Here is a 12,979-nt window from a genome sequence, read left to right as displayed (position 1 = left end):
GTTGCACATCCGGCAGCGTGGACGTCTAATTCCGTAATTCCGTAGTCTATCTCTGGCTAAACTTCCCCAGGATGACCCGGTGACGAAAGCCACCTCCGCATCGCCCGCCCTCCCCGCATCACCACCTCCAGGCTCCCCGTGCTCGCAATGACCAATTCGCGTCGGCAGTTCTTTCATTGGCCGTTTAAGCTTTCCTCGGACGCCAGTTGTGTCGCCGACGTAATTTCGAGTTGCAAGAGAATGGTGATTTTCCAGCAGTCCTTCTAAGGTTTGGTGATGTCAGGTCTTTGGGTTTCGGAACGGGCTTGTAAGACGGATTTATGTACGAGATGGTTGACCGGGTTTGCGGTTTGCCTGGCGCAAATAACGTACATGGAGTACGAAGACAAGATATTTATGTCGTGCCATCCGTGACGTCCAACCTTGGCGTGAGTCGTTCATCAGAGGCCCGAGTCGTGATCTTGCTGCTCGACTTCGCGGTAAATTTGTAAAGGTTGATAACACCTAGGTATCTCGACGGTGCCTATTCTAGCTTTGTCAGTCAAAGCCCCGGCCAACCATGGACTCCCCAATAGACGCGTTAGACCCGAATGACACCAGTCACACTTACACCGAAGTTGCCGGGCTCTTCTTCCGAAAGTACTGGCCGATCCTGCTCCCTCTCGCTGTGTTAGTCAACGTCTTCCGCACCCGCTACCTGTCTCCGCTCCGTCGATATCCCGGGCCGTTCATCGCCTCAACGACCCGTTTATGGAAAGTCCTATCTACCGCATCGCGACGTACACACCTCGACCACATAGCTCTCCACAGGAAATATGGCCCGGTCGTGCGTATTGCGCCGAACGAGGTCTCCATCGCCTCGCCCGAGGCAGCGCGACACGTTCTGAGCGCCGGCAAGCGGTTCTACAAGACGGCGTTCTACGGCGTCTTTCCACCACCGGAGAATCCTGACATCTTCACGGAGGTCAACGAGGACGCCCACGCGAGGAAGAAGAAGGTCGCCAACGTTCCGTATAGCATGGCGGCGATGCAGCAGCTAAGCCCCTTCATTGATGATACCGTCGACCTGCTGGTTACTAAACTCGCCGGGTTCACGTCGCGGCCTATGGAGTACAAGGCTGACAAGTATGTTGATCTCGGGGCGTGGTTGCACTACTTTGCATTTGACGTGCTTGGAGAGGTGGCTTTCTCCCGAAATTTCGGTTTCCTGGCGGAGGGCAAAGACGTGGAGGATGCCATCGCCACTATTGACCGCTCACAGGCGTACAATGGGATTGTTGGTCAGGTTCCGTGGGTTGACTTGCTTTTGCGGCGGAACCCTTTGTGGAAGCTATTCCCAACGTTGGATACGAAGAATGCGCCCATCACTCGAATTGCCTTGAGTGAGATGGAGAGAAGACGGCCTTTTAATAAGGAGAGCGAGGGCAAGCTGAGGAATGATGACGGGAGGCAAGATCTCCTAGCGAGTTTGATCAAGGGACACTTGAAGGACACTGAGAAATTTACCGAAGGTGACGTCTTTGCTGTTGCCCACGGCGCGATGTAAGTTTGATCAACGCATGAGAGTAGCCGATGCCTTGGACTAACGAACTTGTTTATAATAGCTTCGCTGGGTCAGACTCGACAGCTTCGACCATGCAATCACTCTTCTGGCACATCCTTTCGGCGCCACACATTCACACAAGAATGATTGCTGAAATCGAAGATGCCGTCAAATCCGGGTCGATGCCTCCAACTGGCAACTTCTCATGGAAAGAAGCCCAGGAGCTGCCGTACTTTCAAGCATGCCTGAAAGAGGCTATGCGCGTGCGGCCAGCAGTAGGACTCAACATCAGCCGCGTGGTTCCACCAGAAGGAGCCGAACTCGACGGCCGATTCTTCCCCGGTGGGACGCAGGTGGCTGTCAACGGCTGGGTCTTGCACCGCGATAAGCGCACTTTCGGCGAAGATGCGGATGATTATCGCCCTGAGCGGTGGCTGGTAGATGTTGAAGAAGCAAAGAAGATGGAGCGATACATGTTCCAAGTGAGTAGACCAAGCTATTCTGGCGCTATTGAAGCTAACGATGATGTCCAGTTCGGTGGTGGAAGCCATGTTTGTATCGGCCGGAACCTAGCTCTGTTAGAAATCAACAAGGTCGTGCCGCGTCTCTTCAGAGACTTCAAGTTCGAGTTGGCGCATCCTGGCCGGCCGTTGAGAGCAAGTGCTACGTTCTTTGTTGTACAAGATGGCCTGGAGGTATTGATTGAGCGACGGGAATTGGCCTAGACACCTGTTCATGGTGTGAACATGCCAGTGTACATGAGCGGAATGACTGTGCAGTAAGACTTTCATAGCACTGCGACTGAATGAAGTTGATAATGTGTATTAACCCGACTGTGCTGTTTAAATACTGAGAGTCTTTGGGGACATCGTAGATACTACTAGGCCGAACCTGACCGCCTCACTGGAAGCGTCCGTAGGAGAATGGCTCAGACAAGTGACAACGAAGGCCGTCGTTGAATTCTGATCTCCCCCGACTTCCGGCCCGGGGGAGTGGTCGCCGCCTCATCTCTGCATACAACGTCGGACAAAGCCCGACGCTTAGCTGCCACATCGGAGCGAAACATGCCACTCGCGTGTCTTCATTGTGGGCTGGGATGATGCGAGACCAGGCTAAATCACCGGATTGGCTACGGAGAAAATCCTTATTCTGCAAGCTCTTAATCGACAATCCAGTGTGCCAGTCAAACACGACCGACTGCGGAATCGGGGTGTTGCTGCGGGGTGTCAAATGCGGTATCACCATCGCGGCGCGATATGGCGTCACGCCGGGCTCGGCCCCGACCCCACCGAGGCTGTCGTTATCTCCAACCCGGAGCCGTGGGCGGCCAACTATCGGGGAACTTGGGTGTTTTGATAAAAGTGCTTGCATGACCCAGTTTCTGCAGCTCTGATGTGCAGGTGAAGCGTTTTGTAACTTTGAACTCTATTTGAGAACTCGAAACGACGAAATGGGGAGCACAAGCCAGCCACAGCAGCTTCAAGTTGCCATCATCGGCGCAGGTATCGCCGGTTTGACAGCTGCGATCGCGTTGAAAGAACACCCAGGTATCAACGTTCAGATATATGATAAGGCGACAGAGCTTCGAGAAGTCGGCGCTTCTATTGCTCTGGGCCCGAATGGCCTGCGTACGTTGGAGAAGCTGGGTGTTCACAATGCTCTCGACGATTCGATTGCTTTCCGCAACAAGTCGGGTTATCCAATGATCTACCGGTGAGTGCGTCAATGATACATGGCGTGAGGAACGAACCTGACCATAGAATTAGCCATTACAAGACCGGCGAGATCGTCTCGGTAGATGAGCACCACGGAAGCGTGGAGGCCCGCCATAAGACGGCAAGATTCCACCGTCCGCATCTGCAGCAGGCTTTGCTCAAGCACATCGACCCTGCCCACATTCACCTCAAAAAGGCCTTCCAAAATATTGAGAATGAAGAGTCAACAGGCAGGTTGAGGATCACATTTGTTGATGGCACCGCCGTCACGGCAGACATCCTCCTCGGCGCGGACGGCATCCACTCTGGAGTGCGGAGCTTCTACGTCCCGTCATCTCGGTCAAAGTGGACCGGTTGGACAGCATTCCGTGCGGTGTATCCCGTCTCCCATCTGTCTCACATCCCCGATATTCCAGACGAGGCGGAGCACTGGTGGGGGATCGATCGGACGTGGTTCATGTCGAAGCTTGGCAAAGATCTGTTCTGCATCGTCGCGTCTCACCAAAGCGACCCTGACGCCCCGGATGCCCTGTATAAAGATACGGTGTGGAATAATGGCAGCGACATCAACTTGCTCAAGAAGCACTACAGCGAGTGGCACCGTCTGGTGCGCGAAATCATCGAGGCGACGCCTGCGGATTCATTGAAGGTGTATCCCAACGCTTCTGCCCATGGGCTAGAGAGCTGGGTTCTGGGCCAGGATAGAGTGTCATTCGCTGGCGATGCGGCGCATGCCCATGGTGGAGCTTTCGCTGCGGGTGGAAGTCTCGCGATTGACGACGCCTGGGCTTTTGCGGCATCGATCCAGCACGTGTTTCCACCTTCAGCTACGGAGCTTCCGTCAGCAGCAGACATTGCGAAAGCGCTAAAGTTGTATGAGAAGACCCGAAAATCACACACGGATAGAGTGCTTGATACAGTCCACTCGACGAATAAGAAGAAGGTCGAAAGGCTGGCTGTGGTGGAGAACGATGATGGCTTGCGGGCGAGGATGAAGAATCGAGTCGAGCCTGTTTGGATCCATGAACATGATGTCGAATCGGTATTCAGGCAGGTTTTGGCGCAGGAAAGAAGCCTTGAAGTTTCAGGAGCGACATCGAATCCGTCAGAAGTACAGATAGAAAGCCGCCTTTAGATGCTGAACATGGTGCCCCGAAGTTGAGAAATCTTGGTGGCTTTCGTGAGAGAATCTCCCAAGAAACTCCCTAGAAGTGGCAGCAATGATGGTGGTATGTCTGCCCTCGGCCATACTATGTGGGTGCTTTCGAAATGCTGTAGCAACGAGTAGGTCATCTATTTGACAAAGATCTGATCATCTGCCGTGTATCACACTTCGTCAGCACTGCTCGAATCACGCCTGAATACTCATGGGGGATAATTGCAGTTTCCCAAGCCCCGTGCTGATATCACAATCGTATGAAGCTGCACTGAACGGGAGACAATGGTTTCGAGTAGATGGAGCGGTCCTTTGTAACCCTAGTCAAGATGCTCTTTGGTGTTGTTTGGTGTTGGTTGGTGTTGGTTTGCGAGCAGCGGCAGGGAAGGGAGCTGTAGGTACGTCCCTGCGCCAGTCCCATTAGATCCCGTTGGTGGTCTGTGCTGACTCACACTTCTCGGCTCCACTTTGGCAGCGGTGATTGGCCAATATCGTGGCCGTTTTCTGACTATTCCGGGCTAAGCGCCGGTCCCTAATTGCCCCTGCTTCTCGTCCAATTATTGAGCTCGTACGGGTCCACTCTACGCTCCTTCCCGTCTTGCAGTGTGATGATGCAAGTACCTTCGTACCTTCGGACCTCTCCCTTCCTCACTGAGACCTGCGAGCTGCGAGCTGCGACATCCCAGCGATCCTCATCCTCAGCCGCTCTTCCTCCTCCTCCCAAGGACGACGCCGGGAGGCTGCATTCCAGTACGAAGTGTTTGCTTCTTTCTCCCCTCTTTCGACCCTTGTTGTGTGGCTGCTGCGCCCGTTCTCTCGCCCGCGACCTTCCTTCCTCACCGACCGTTTACCCCGCCGAGCGGTTGCGACCAACGCGCAGAATGCCTTCTTAGTACTTCAACTTCTTCCCCGACGTGCAAATACCAACATGGCACAACATTGCTTCTACGCAATGCTTCTTTGATAACTGGCAATACGAAGCGATAGGCTATGAGGCCGAATCTATGCCGTCTGTTCACTATCCACACCAGTAGGCATGCTCTCAAAGCTTAGACATTGACTTGGATTCTGACTTCCCTCTCCGCTCAAAGCTCCTCGATTCGACCATGGCACCGCACACGAAGACCGCTCAGTCAGCTCCGAGAACCCCGAAGAAACCTACACAAACCGACCCAGTCAGAGATGTCATTGACAAGCTCAATCGAGAATACAACCTCGCCATCGAGATACCCGATGTGACACTTACACCGTCGTCGACCCGGCAGCGCGCCGAACAAGACACCGCTTTTGCCCGCAGCGAAAAGATTGTCCGTGGCATCCGATTCCATTGCTTCCAAAGCAACTTGCTGGACAGGATTCTCGATTCCTTTCACATGGAAGCTAGAGCTGCTAGTGAGAAGTGGATCCGGTTTGATGATGCCGAACCTGGAGGAGCTCTCAAGGCTGAATCACCTGGCCAATTATTACAGTTGCAGGTACTTCTCGACGACATATTGGATAATGCCTATGCTCAGGTCAAGGCACGCAAATTGACTCGGAACCACACCGGACCAGCAGTCTTCGCCTCGACTGAATCAAGCAAGTCAAAGAGGAGATCCGAAATAGACAGCAAAGCCGAATCACCCAAGAGAGCCAGGGGAAGTCCCCTACGGGGAGAGGAGAGAGAAGGTGTGATTTCCAATGCTCTGGACAAAGTTCCAAGTCGTTCTCGATCAGCAATACCCGAAGCTATGCCGGCTCAGTTCATTAGGGAGGCCCCGAGGATGAACAAATCTTTCGATACATCCCTCTATACTTCGACTTCGATGCGCCAAAGCGTGTACGGGACTGTTTCCCGCACGACATCTGCGAGCACTAGTCGGACGTCACTCTTTTCCAAGGCCGATGATCGACTACCGGGCAGCCAAGAGACAGTCCTAGTTCCACTTGAGGAAGAAGAGATGCGCCGCGAGTTTCTGGATCAAGCACCAACTTCCTCACAGTCGCAGGACCTTTTCCCGGCATCTTCCGGTCATCTCGATGCACTGAACATCTCCTTCACAGAACACGAAGTAGAATCCGCAAAGAAGAGGTCTAGAACACCAGCAGATCTCAGTCGCGAACCACTCGGCAGCCCTTCTAAGAAACCAACCGTCTATTCAGAGATGGTTGGTCTTCAAGATCCATCCTTGTGCGAGCCCGTCTCCACTCCCCTCAAACGATCTGAGCCGGTTGATCTCCGATCCCGTCTTGACGCTTCGTGGCGTAAGTTTTTCCACTAATGGACGTTGAGGCCGCCGCATGACTATTGATACGGTTGTGAATAGATGGAGTGCTGACCTTTTTGCCAGCCAGGTTTCCTCGATGGCTCAACCGCGCGCCGTTTGCTGTCGCATGGGAAATGACGCGCATCGCAGTGCACTGTGGAGTCGACCTTGGAGAAGTGATGATGGACTATGATGAATCGTGGATCAACTATAGCCAACTGTGGAAGTCTCTCTTAGCCCACCCCGATTTCGCTGGCAAATCGTTTCCTGAGCGTCCCAGTACCGACGCCTGGGCTGCTGCCATGTCTGGCTTTAACACAGTCCGGGGACAGCACGTAGTCTTTTCGGCTCGTTTTGATCAAGTTCCTCGGGCGAAGAAAAAGGGCCCCATGTTCTCACTGTCAATGCAGCCCATCGCCTTAGATCAGGGCTGTCGTCTGCACCGCCATTTCGGTTCCGATCGGTTTCTCGAAATCTTGATCCCAAATCCCAAAGGGTGGCATGAACCCATCAAAGAGCCCGAAGTGTCACAAGAGGTCGTCCATTGGTTCTCCTCAAAGCGGCATTACCTCGCAGGCAGGCAGTGGCGGGCATTCTTCTCCAGAGATGCCGGATACAAGACGCCACAGAAAAACCTGAACATGGGCCCTGAGCCAAAGCCCGTCTATCAAGACAGAATCAGTCTCTTCGCCGAGAACGGCAACAACTTCCATGTAGCTCTCCCTCTTGGAAAATCTTCTCATGACAACCCTCGGGAGTTTAGGGTCAAGCTCAGCACTGGAGAGATGCTTGCCTGGCTTCTTCAATTTGAGCACAACAAGGAACAGCCATTTCTCAAGTTGTTCTCCCGTATCCAGCTTGGTGAGAGAGGCACATACAAGTCTGCAGTCTGGAACGTCTACTGATCCGCTTCACAGGATTGAGCAAAACGACGCCAGTGGTCGTTCTCGAGCCCGACCAAATACGTCACCGGTCAAAGGACATGCGCTCGCCCACCGACATGGTCATGAACGACGGAATCGGCCTCATGTCTCGCGCACTTGCCCGGAAAGTCAGAGATGTTCTCGGACTAAGTGATGTTCCGTCTGCTGTTCAGGGTCGCTTTGGTTCTGCCAAGGGTATGTGGATGATCGACGTCCTTGGTGACGACGATAGCCTGTGGATAGAGACGTGGCCATCTCAACGGAAGTGGAATTGTGACTTTGATGATCCAGAGCATCGCACGCTCGAAATTAGTGCTCATTCAATGGAGCCACGATCTGCTAGCCTCAACGTCCAGTTCCTTCCAGTCCTCGAAGATCGAGCCAAAGACAGAGAAGCGATGAAAATAACCATTAGCAAAATCCTCGAAGACGAACTTTGTCGTGCGCTAGAGGAGCAAAAGCACGCGATGAAATATCCCTTGGAGTTCCGCAAATGGATCGTTGAAAATTCTTCCACGAGAAAGCAGCGCCTTACCTTTGGACGGGTGCCTTTCTTGGCTGGTCTTCCGGAGTCACCAGAAGAACGCATGAACTTCCTTCTGGATGGTGGATTCGAGCCAATGAAGCAGAAATACCTTCAAGAGATTGCCTGGACGCTAAGGCGAAACAAGTGCGAAAATCTATTGAAGAAGATGAGCATCAAGGTGCCCAACTCGGCGTACTTCTTCATGGTGGCTGACGCGTGGAACATACTCGAAGAGGGCGAAGTGCACGTGGGCTTTTCGTCGAAATTCCAGACCGAGACCTTTTCGGACTCCATGCTCCATGGTTGCGACGTTCTCGTGGCTCGTTCTCCAGTGCACTTTGTGAGCGATGTTCAGAGGGTGAGGGCTGTATTCAAACCGGAGCTACATGCTCTCAAAGATGTCATTGTTTTCTCAGCTAAAGGAAACGTCCCTCTAGCGGACAAACTGTCAGGTGGTGACTATGACGGCGACAAGGCATGGGTCTGCTGGGAGCAAGCAATTGTGTCAAACTTTGAAAATGCAGAGGTATCGCCAAGCCCCGACTTGTCAAGCTACTTGAGGAAAGACAAAACAACTTTTGGGGACCTTGTTGAAGAGCAGGGCGAAAAAGCTATATCGGAAATGATCAACCGCAGCATTGCCTTCAGCATGAAGCCTAGCTTCTTGGGTATTGCAACCGCCTACAAGGAGAGACTTTGCTACCACCTCAACAGCGTGGACAACAGTTACGCCCTCTGGTTGAGCGCCCTCCTTGGCAACCTTGTTGACCAGGCCAAACAGGGCTTTGACTTTACGACGGAAGATTGGCATAGGTTCTGCGGAGAGCGGCTCGACAGTCACCGATTTAACGGGTTACCAGAGCCCGCTTACAAGTCTGAGAGTTGGTCGCGTTCTGGGACACCAGTCCACATAATTGATATTTTAAGGTTCGTGGTGGCGAAGCCAGCCATTGAAAAGGAGCTGGCAAAGTTCCACAAGTCAATGTCCACGAGGTCGAATGAATCTGGGTATGAGCTGCGATCTCTTCGCTCGACCAAAGCTAGCGAAGACGAGCTTATAGCGGAACTGTGGGATCCTGACCTTGCCAAGCTTCACGAAGAATTTGGGAAACTTGCAACGGAGAACTTGGCGTTGAAGAAGATTTTGCGAAATCTCAAGACCGACTTGGAAGGTGCTGAGAAGAGTTGGAGCAAAAAGGTTGGCTCGAGCAAAGACAAGGATAACACGAACCGCGCCATACTCGAAGTATATGAAGAATGGCGCTCGATTCGACCCCGTCCAGATGGTGCGCTTGAGCCACTGACTGACGCTATACTGAGGCAGACGTACGCGAGCGAGGACCACACCACCTGGGCTTTACTGCGTGGCAGTACAACATTCAAGATGTTTTACAACCGCAAAACAACGTTTGCTTGGCGGATGGCGGGCATTCAACTGCAGTTCATCAAGGCAATGGCTACAGCAGGGCCTGACAGAGTCCTTGTCCCTGTGGTCCCGAGCATGTATGCGGCCCTCAAGCCGGATGGCAAGTTCATCACCCAGGCCACCTCAAAATTGAGGGATGAAGGGTCCGAGTATCCAGGTCTCGACTCTGACGGCGAGAATGACTGGGATGGGTCAGAGGGCGAGGAATGACGACCTCCCGTTGCACCTACGATGTCTTTTCACAAGGAAAATCCACGGTCCGACCACCTAGATGCTCAACTTTCTGACTACAGTTTTGCTTCTTCCCAAAGCATGACTTGGGGTCAGAAAGAATTGGAGCTTGGAACGAAAGAACTCAACGGAGCTATGATATGGAACGAAAGAAATGCGATTTGGAATTGGCTTCGAAGCGGTTCTGCGGATACCCTTTGTACTTACGTTGGAGCTTTTCGTACACTTACCGCGTCGCGCCTGAAAGCACGCGAGGACATGTACGGCCGTTGTTTTTCCTGATCGTGGCGAGTCCCTACCTTTGTGTCCTGATGCCTTTCTCGTGACCAACGCCCCGTTGACCCCAACGTGGTGAGTATTGTGGAAGGATGCTTAAAGAGGCCATACATGATACACAGAGCAACTTTAATGAATGGAACCTAAGGTAGGCACCAGTGGTAAGCTTTTTTGTCAGTATTCATATTGCCCTTGATATTTCTGCCACACACCGAAGTTTTCTCCTCCTGAAAACTTTGCCCAGAACCCAGAATCGAATCCCTCAAGCATATCCTTCTTCACCAAGGCTTTCAGCTCACTCGCAATGTCATTATCACTCCCGTTCAAACGAGAGGGCCAGGACCCGGAGATCAGGCCCCTGAGGTCAGTCACTGCCTCGTCTGATGATCATACGTTACTAACTGGTACATCAAGTAAGAGAAGCATTAACATGGCATCGTCGACGCGCTCTAATCAATCACCCGCGCCACCGGCATTGGTTCGAGCAAATATCGCCCCCGATGCGCCCTTTCCCTCCGGCAAGAGAAGTAGTAATTTGCATCGATCGGCAGCCCGCCCCACGCGCAGCTCAGATGCATCGTACTCTGTGCGCGCGGACGATATCATCTGCAAAGATCCCTCGCAGTGTCCCTACGGTCCCGATGCGGGTCTTCATTCTGTCTTCAGACATGATCATCCCCACGGCAAGAAGAAGGTCAAGTGTGCAGACAAGACTTTCGAGCTGTTGCAGGATATGGAGCGAGCTTCGGCTGAGCGGGAGGCCGAGGCCGAGGGTCAGACGCGGCCCGGCTCTACTTCTGACCGGCGTGAGCCGGTCATAGTTTGGATGGATGGGGATACAGGACTGAAGATGGAGCCTCCCAAGGAAGCAGTGAGGGCCCACCAATCGTACTGTAGGATCAAAGTTGACGGGGTGGAGACGGGCTCCCCAATTACTGTTGGTCCTTTCCATCGGTCTGTCCTTGAGACCATGATACAGGACCTTCCCGTTGCGCCAGGACAGGCCCAGAGGGGCACCCCTGGGACTCGGGTAAGCCATGGCCCGCCTCCTCCTCCTCCTCCTCCTCCTCAGCAGGAGAATCAAAGACCGGAACCTTTCGTCGCGGCCGGCGGCCGGACTCTCCCGCGCAACCCGGTTACCGAGCAGACCGAAGCCGAGAAGCGTAAGGTAATGGGGGAGGTATTGTTCCAGATGACAGATTACTATCGCCAGAAGGAATCTAATTCGAAACAGCCAGTCGTAGATATGCAGCGCGAGGGAGCTGCGTTCGCGTTGAACAGTCAAGAGCATTTCCGACAGGCAGCGGAGACTGCTCGTCAGCGATTACAGCAGCAGAAGCTCCTCGCGAAGAAGGCGCAAGAAGAAGAGGAGTTGAAGAAGGAGGCGCTGAGACGGAAAGAGCTGCAGCGACAAGAGTTTGAGCAGCAGCAGCAGCAGCAACAGCAGCAACAGCAGCAACAGCGAGAGTACCAGCTTAAGCTGGAGCACGACGAAGCGCGAGCGCGCAGACGGAGTCGAATGGAAGAGCGCATCACCAGGCACCTGGAGCGAGAGGTCCAGATGAAGCAGCAGCAACAGTACGAGCTTGAGCAGAAGCAGAGGCAGGAAGAACTGCAACGGCAAGAGGACTTTGCCAAGCAGAGACAGCTGGAGAAGCATCAGCTCGAGATGAAGCAGCGTCAGGAGTTCCAGGTCAAGCAGAAGCAGCAGCAAGAGCAAGAAGAGCACAAGCTCAAGCTAAAGCAACAGCAGCAAGATTACGTCGAGTTGCTGTTGAAGAACGCGCAAGAATGCAACCACGAGAACGAGAAGTGGCAAGAGGAGGAGAGGCAGAAGCTGCAGCAGAAGCAGGCAGAGCTGCACCGTCAGGAAGAGCAAGCCAAGCAGAGGCAGAGAGAAAAGTACCAGCGCCAGATGAAGCAACTAGAGGAGTATCAGCTTCAACAAAAGCAGCAGCAGCAGCAGCAGCAGCAGGAACAAGACCTCGAGCGCAGGAAGAAAGCATCACAAGAACTTCGGCTCAAGCAGCAGCAGCGCCATGAAGCTCTGCTCAAGAGCAAGCAGGAGCTCGAAGCGCTGCAGAGTGGAGTCAGACAGCGTGAGGCCGAGCTCATGCAGAAGCAGCGACAAGAGTACGAGTTCAAGGAGAGACAGAAGCGAGAGGAGCAGAAGCGGGTCCAGCTGAAGCGGCAGGCAGAGTATGAAGCCAAGAAGCAGCAGATTGAGGCTTCTGACGTCTCGTCTAAGCCTGTTTACAACCCCGAGCAGGGGTATGCCGATATGATTGAGATGATCAAGAACTGGCAGCTCTCGGCGACGAAGAGCATCCATTCCATCTCGGAGGAGTTGGGTCGTATCTCTGCTACCGCGGCCAGAGCGGAGGAGCAAATCGACCGGGACGCCGTTTCAGTGGAGATTCGTCACGAGCCCGAGACTGTGGCCAAGTCGGGTGAGGTGTCAAAGGCACCAGAGGTTGAGGACGATCGTGAGATTCCTCCATTCTCGCTGAGCTCTCCCCTATCTCCTGTGATTGACCCTGTAAGTACAAATCGCATCGGTTCGCCTTGTCATTAATCCCTCGCTAACACCAGATAATCACAGCACAATTGGTCCAGCCCCGGCGCGAACCCAAGTCAAGGCATAGTGTATAGGCTCAAGAAGGAAGACGATGTCCAGGCCTTTGACTTTGTCAGCCATGAGGATGCGCTAGACCCCACGGAAGAGTTCGTCATCACGGAGCCTATGAACTGCTGCAAGAATGGCAAGAACTGCAAGAATTGCGACTGCCAGAAGCCCCCACAGGCTGGCATTGCTAGGGCGTTGCCTTTGGAGTTTTTTGATGATGATTTCCTCCTCATTTGAGGGGTTTGAATTGTTGAGTGACGGATAAAGATGCGGCGTCTAGGCGTTTCCATGTTTCTTGCCCCGGCCGATGA

The 12,979-nt window shown here is 53.4% G+C and overlaps 4 protein-coding genes across 4 annotated transcripts; all 4 read left to right on the top strand.

The window, feature by feature from the left end:
• Positions 1-559: 559 nt before the first annotated feature.
• On the top strand, positions 560-2,268 carry CABS01_07132 (benzoate 4-monooxygenase cytochrome P450; the record flags this gene model as incomplete). Its single annotated transcript, XM_060540496.1, has 3 exons — positions 560-1,542; positions 1,605-2,025; positions 2,077-2,268. The coding sequence occupies 3 exons, from the start codon at positions 560-562 to the stop codon at positions 2,266-2,268; spliced, it is 1,596 nt and encodes a 531-aa protein (XP_060403381.1).
• A 725-nt stretch (positions 2,269-2,993) lies between these two features.
• On the top strand, positions 2,994-4,393 carry CABS01_07131 (uncharacterized protein; the record flags this gene model as incomplete). Its single annotated transcript, XM_060540495.1, has 2 exons — positions 2,994-3,256; positions 3,310-4,393. The coding sequence occupies 2 exons, from the start codon at positions 2,994-2,996 to the stop codon at positions 4,391-4,393; spliced, it is 1,347 nt and encodes a 448-aa protein (XP_060403380.1).
• A 1,127-nt stretch (positions 4,394-5,520) lies between these two features.
• Positions 5,521-9,745, top strand: CABS01_07130 (RNA-directed RNA polymerase; the record flags this gene model as incomplete). Its single annotated transcript, XM_060540494.1, has 3 exons — positions 5,521-6,658; positions 6,745-7,521; positions 7,578-9,745. 3 exons carry the CDS (start codon positions 5,521-5,523, stop codon positions 9,743-9,745), a joined length of 4,083 nt encoding a protein of 1,360 aa, XP_060403379.1.
• Positions 9,746-10,346: 601 nt separating this feature from the next.
• Positions 10,347-12,905, top strand: CABS01_07129 (uncharacterized protein; the record flags this gene model as incomplete). The annotated part of the gene is made up of 3 exons (XM_060540493.1): positions 10,347-10,405; positions 10,457-12,581; positions 12,645-12,905. The coding sequence occupies 3 exons, from the start codon at positions 10,347-10,349 to the stop codon at positions 12,903-12,905; spliced, it is 2,445 nt and encodes an 814-aa protein (XP_060403378.1).
• Between the last annotated feature and the right edge of the window lie 74 nt (positions 12,906-12,979).

Source organism: Colletotrichum abscissum (assembly GCF_030869225.1).
Source record: "Colletotrichum abscissum strain IMI 504890 chromosome Unknown Scaffold_15.1, whole genome shotgun sequence".
NCBI lineage: Eukaryota > Fungi > Ascomycota > Sordariomycetes > Glomerellales > Glomerellaceae > Colletotrichum > Colletotrichum abscissum.
This window is presented reverse-complemented; position numbering and strand designations above follow the sequence as displayed.